Source organism: Tauraco erythrolophus, chromosome 6, assembly GCF_009769465.1.
Source record: "Tauraco erythrolophus isolate bTauEry1 chromosome 6, bTauEry1.pri, whole genome shotgun sequence".
Classification (NCBI taxonomy): Eukaryota; Metazoa; Chordata; class Aves; order Musophagiformes; family Musophagidae; genus Tauraco; species Tauraco erythrolophus.
The window spans coordinates 3,955,405-3,961,379 of record NC_141470.1 but is presented as its reverse complement, the minus strand read 5'-3'; the positions used below and the strand labels follow the sequence as shown (position 1 = coordinate 3,961,379).

The 5,975-nt window shown below is 53.6% G+C and overlaps 1 protein-coding gene across 1 annotated transcript; it reads right to left on the bottom strand.

The window, feature by feature from the left end:
• Window positions 1–2,879: 2,879 nt before the first annotated feature.
• On the bottom strand, window positions 2,880–3,242 carry C6H11orf96 (chromosome 6 C11orf96 homolog). Its single transcript, XM_086613966.1, has one exon. It carries the CDS (start codon window positions 3,240–3,242, stop codon window positions 2,880–2,882), a length of 363 nt encoding a protein of 120 aa, XP_086470092.1.
• Between the last annotated feature and the right edge of the window lie 2,733 nt (window positions 3,243–5,975).

Below are 5,975 nucleotides of genomic sequence, written 5' to 3'. Positions count from 1 at the left end.
ACCGTAAGTGGCATCTGCTGGATGCTTTTAAGCTGTGAATTGCTGAAGGGAAATGCACAACCCACATCTCGAACCTCAGGAGCAGGTGACAAACTCAAAACCCTTTGATACAGTCATTGCCCTCAGTAAAGTGAATTTAACAGGTCTTCCTGCAATCCTTACAGGACAGATAAAAGATACAGTTTTTATCCACGATAAAAACCATTGCAAGAGAAATCTTCAAAATTAGCAGCACAGGAAGACTGGAAGGGAGGTTTATTTTTCCAGCTGCAATCAGGAGGGTCTCTCCAGGCCAGAGCTAAAACACTCTGACTTTTCACCCTTTTGCCTCGATTGTAACTTTTTAGAAGATAAACACTAGCCTGTCTTTAGCACTGGCATCTCCATGTCATTCACTTTGAGATGGAGCAGAAAAATGTTAATAAAAAACAGCTGAAGAGCAATTTATTCAGCCTAACCACTGGAATATGGCTTTTGCTCAAATATTGTGCTACAACAGATTCTCAAACCCTCTTTCTCCTCTGTGTTAACACCCACATACGTCTCTTGAAACAGAAAAAGGAATACGGTGATTTTTCCCCTTCCAGGAATCGGGTACCCGATGCTCCGCTGCCGGCTGGCGCTGCACAGCCTCCTGGGCGGTGGCAACGCAGCTGCACGCTGGAGCAGGGATGGGAAGAGCCACAGCAAGTGGCCCTGCTATTAATCCCAGCTGCTAAACAGAAACGACGAGCAGGGAAGAGGATTGTGGAAGACTGCAAAGTACTCTTTGGGGTGGGGAGTATGCCATACAACCTCCCCCTGCGGTGTGGGGAGGATGCCACACAACCTCTGGAAATCTTACAGAGCTCGTTCGCCCGCTCTGTACACTCTACAACATTTAGGCACACGGCTACAGAGTTCCCACAGATGTTTCAAACCCTTTCACAAATCCAAAACTCCTAGAATTGTAACAGCATTAGGAATTTGTTGAGGAAAATTAGCCCAGCGGCTGGGAACTGATTATTTCTTACTGAGTCTGGTTTGCCTGGCTGAAAGCTGTTCTGGAGGTCGAGTTGCTCTGCTGTGTACGTAAGTGTTGTGTATGTACGTGCTGTGTCTACACAGAAAGCAGCATCGGGGTCTAATAACAAAGGGAGACAAGCTGTTTCACAGACTGCACGCAGGGGCACAGGTGGGGTGGTTTAAATGTTGGGGTTTTTTTAACAAGGAGGGCTGGTCAGAGCCCAGACGTGTCTCCTTACCTGCTGAATTGCATGCACGACCCTCCCCTGGTGCTGGAGCTCAGTGGGCTCTCCTACTGCAAGGCAGTTTTCAAGACTCCTCCTGTACTTCCAAAAGTTTGTGAAGAACCTGTTCAAAAACAAGCCCCAGCCACCCCCCTCCTGATTTTCCTCAGCTTTCAGCTAGAGAGACGGGCTTCAGTTGTGCCCAGAGTCATCTGCTGGACTTTGGTGCCCGGAGGGGTGCAAGTCCGTGGTTGCCAGCCCTAACTAGGCACCCTGTTCTCCAGCTGCATCACATTCATCTTCTTCCTCTGCCCCAGCCCTTATCCCCCCATAAGCTCACAGCACGCTGTGATTTATCAGTATGATTGCACTTCGAGCCAGGACATGAGGAAAGCTGTAACTCCCCGGAAAATCTCACCACAGAAACGTTAGAGGCTACAGCTCCCTATCGGCTGATACCCAAAAACTGGGAAATTTCAACCGCTGGCAGGCTGAAATTGAAGGAAGGTGCTCCCATGGGATTACGCTATTAACACAGGAATATTTCAAGAGAACAGAGGAAATATGGGGAAAGATTTTTCAGTCCAAGAATTTGCTTTTCATTCTGTAGAGAGCTCCAGGCGCTCCTCTCAGCACATACACTGCAGAGAAAAATCTCACAAAAATCTCTCAAAAGCCCCACGTAACCTCGCTCCCATACCACACCAAAATACCCTTGCTTTTCAACTCCCAGGAAAGCATATCCACGTAGTACCGCTCGCTCTAGTAAATAAAACTGCTTTCTATCCCATTACCAAACATGTCTGCAGCACTAAATTTACGGGTCAGAAGGGGAAGGGGAGAAGAGACAAGAACAACTTGGATGAGAACGGAAAGTATATCCAGCGCTTTTGTGAACGCACAAGGTTTGCCCAGTTGCATTAAGTTTCTCAAACACAACCAGTTATAAACACTCCTTAAATGTCAACTCCAGGTTAACATGAAGATCTCAAAGAGGCAAATAAAGTCTAAAATCAGACTGGCTAAAAAAAAAAATAAAAAATCAAGCTCTTGTTTCATCAGCCGACAGTACAGATTGCAAAATTCCTCCGAGCAGCATCCCCAAGGAAAACATCCCTGCTTCTGCATTAGCTATCGACAGCCTTTAAGTCCCTTCAGCCTTCAAAGGGGTAAAGGAAGGTGAAAGTGGACAGTCAGACCCCTGAAATAAGGACAGCCTGATATGTACTGTGCAAATATATCAGATTTTATTACTCTTTTATGGAAATAATAACAGACATTCAGGTAGAAACATATTAAATTAATGCAGTCAACAGTTTAAATGCAAAAATAAATATAAAGTCCAGCAGCTCAATGCATCTAAACCAGCTCATTTCTTCTAACGAATAGAAAAGATATTTTTTTTTCTTTTTTTTGGTCTTTTAAACGGAGAGTTTCATACAATCGAATAGAAACGAAGGTACAAGCGCTTTCTTAGAAAACAGCCCGACCCGGCTGCCCACCCCGAGCGCTCCTCGGCCGGCGGCGGGGGCGGCTCCGCGCAGCCCAGTCCGTGCCGCCGCCGTCGGGTCCCGCCGAGCCGGGCCGGGTCCCGGCGCGTCCCACCGAGCCGGACCGGGTCCCACCGAGCCGGACCGGGTCCCGCCGCCCTCAGAGGGCCGAGTCCGAGTCGCTGGAGTCGAGGCTGTTGCGGAGGCGGCAGCTGCCCAGGCGGTCCCGCTGGAGGCTGAGGTTCTGGGTGCTCCGCCGCAGGCACTCGAGGGACTGCAGGAAGGACTTCTTGGCCTTCTCCTCCTCCATGGGGGACACCCCTTCCTCCTCCACCTCCTGGATCTCGTCGAAAGTCACCGGCTGCGTCTTGAAGCGCGACTGGCGCGGCCGCCGCAGTTTGCCCTTGGGGGTCTTGGCGGGGCGGGCGGGCGGCGGGAACTCCTCGGCCACGCAGACGAAGTGGGGCATCACCGCCTGGTAGCTGGAGCAGACGCCCATCAGCTCGGCCGGCTTCGCGGCCATCCTGCCGCCCGCGGGAACGGCCGCCGCGGGGGCCGGGGCCGGCGGAGCGGGGCGCGCTGCTTCGGCCGTGCCGGGCGCCGACGCTCCCGGCGGGCAGGGGCGGCGGGGCAGGGACGGACCCTGCGGAGCGGGGCGGTGCGGCGTGGAGAAGCGCGGTGCGGTGCGGAGCTGTCCGGAGAGGTGCGGGGACGAAGCGGTACCGTGCGGAGCGGAGAGGCGCGGTACCGGGCGGAGCAGAGCGGAGCGCGGTACGGAAAGGTGCGGATCGGGGCCGAGAGGCGCGGATCGGGGCCGAGAGGCGCGGATCGGGGCCGAGAGGCGCGGTAGCGTGCGGAACCCGGTGAGTCCCGGCTGCCTCAACCGAGCCGCTGCTGCCGCTGCCGGCCGCCGGCGCCGTTATATATCCCGGCGCTGCCCCCGCGGGAGCATGCTCAGACGGCGGCGGAGCCCACTCGCGGGCTGCCGCCGCTTCCCTTCCGCCTGACGTCTCCCCGGCACCGCTGTCACCGCGCCGCCGCCCCCGGACCCCCCCTCCCGCCCGCTGCGTCCCCGCGGGGGCGGCGGGGCAGGGCCCGGGCCCGGGGAGCGCCGCCGCTGCCCCCGCGGAGGCTTCGCGCTCGGCCCCGTCGCCCCTTTCCCGGTCCGACCGGCGGCCCCGAGGCTCCGCTCACCCGTCTCCTCGCTCCCGGGCACCCCGGTCCCTTCTCCCCGTCGTTAGTCGCGTTCCTGAGGCCTCGCTACATCCCGGAGAGCCACAGCGGTTGGTTCATCTTTCTGCATCTCACGTCGCAGCTTTTTTTTTTTTTTTTTTTTTTAAAAAAATCGATGCCACGATTTCTACGGCTGTAAAAGAAGAGTAACAGGCTCGTCGCGTCAGCTTTCAGCGGGGATCGTCACCATCGGAGTAACACATGGTTAAAAAAGCCCGAGGCAAGCCCAAATCTGAGCGCCCTAATGCGACAATGACGCAGATTTAAACCACGGCGATCACACGGGATGGTCCCAGGCAAGAAACCAGCAACAGAGGGTTAATGAGGACTCAAGACATTGGGATTGCATTCCCAGTTCTGCCACCTCTCACTGAAGCAGGTGTTTAAACTACCTTTTTTTTTTTTTTTTCCCTTTTAGAAGAGATCCTAAAATCTTCCATTCCCCTGTGGGCTCCGGAATACTTTGATACCATGCAGAATCGGATCCCTCAGACAAAAAACGGCATACAAATACGACTGAGCTGAAACAAAAGCTTGTAAATTAGTGACAGCTGGGACCACGCTTTAAAGCTGCACGCGCCAAGGAGTCTCAGCGATGGAAAAACCCAGCAGCGTCAGAAAAACACACGACAGGAATAGGAAAGGAGCTAGAAGGAAGCGGAGAAGAAAAGCATGAGGGAGGAAGAGCCTGAAATGGTTAGTCTGTCCCCTCCTCAGGGCTAACGTTGGACTATTCCCATACATTCTCCAGGATAGCTTCACCCACTCAAGAGGGTATTTTTGAAGCTTGGTTAGGAACCGGGAAGGAAGCAGAGGCTTAGCAACGGCATTGGGAATCCTGGTCCGTGCTGGCGAGGGGACAAGGCCACAGCTTCCCAAGCACTCAGCATCCCTGCGCTCGGTGCGCGCACGTGGCACGGCAGCGCAGCACAGAAGTACCCGGGGCACCTCTGGCACCAGCTGGTACATCAGCCCACACAGAGATGTGCGCTCACCCCAGCAGATCCTGGGTCTTGAGTTTATTGCATTTTGCCATAAACCATGTTCTTTGTGCAGAGGTGGACAAGCACCTTGAGAAAAACCAGCAGCTCACATAGAGCCCACAGGTCCTGTGCCGTAGTCCGGCACGCAGAAAGGGACTTGTTTTTGTGAGTGCACCATCAGAAAGGCTCTGCTTTGTCTTTGGGTAAGACTAGGGACTGGTCCCTCCTCCTTTCAGACTTCCTTGGCAGTGGTGATGTTTCAGGACCTGAACTGGAACCGAACCATTGTAATTACAGCCCTGTCTCAAACGCGATAAAACAAAACAAGAATACGGTTTTGGGAGAGAGGGGACCGGAGGCACTCGGTAGCGTGTTTCCAGAAGGTTGGCTGCTTTGCCTCTTGCCAGTGTAGAAGAAACATTAAGAGCCTTGGCTTTGTGAGGCACCTGGCTACAATCTCTCGGCTCCTTGGCTCCCCAGGGCACCTTTAGGGCCAGGTTCAGTTTGAGGCCTTTTTATTGGGAGATAGAATTAACTTAATAAGGGAACAATTTTCTGTTTGGTCAAATTGAATCATTCCGGCCTGGAGAAGGCTGTGGTTTTTACTGTTGATTTTAATGGCTAAATTTAGCCCATAAAGCCCTTATACTGCAGTACGACAATTTTCTCTCCACGAGCCCCGTTTACAACAGTTTTTATTCCTGACAACTTGACTCGGCAGCACAGCGAGGGCTGAACTGTGCTCCCTCAGCACAGCCCTCCAAGAGGATGAGGCTGCAGAACGGTTTGGAGGACTGCTGGGGCTAAACTTGTCTATCCTGCAGAAGCAAGAGCTGTGGGATGACATAGGAGCCTTGTTCCAGCAGCAGAGAGAAGCATAGAATCATGGAATGGTTTGGGTTGGAAGGGACTTCAAAGATCATCTAGTTCCAACCCCCCTGCCATGGGCAGGGACACCCTCCACTACACCAGGTTGCCCAAAGCCTCATCCAACCTGGCCTTGAACACTTCCAGGAATGGGGCAGCCACAACTTCCTCTG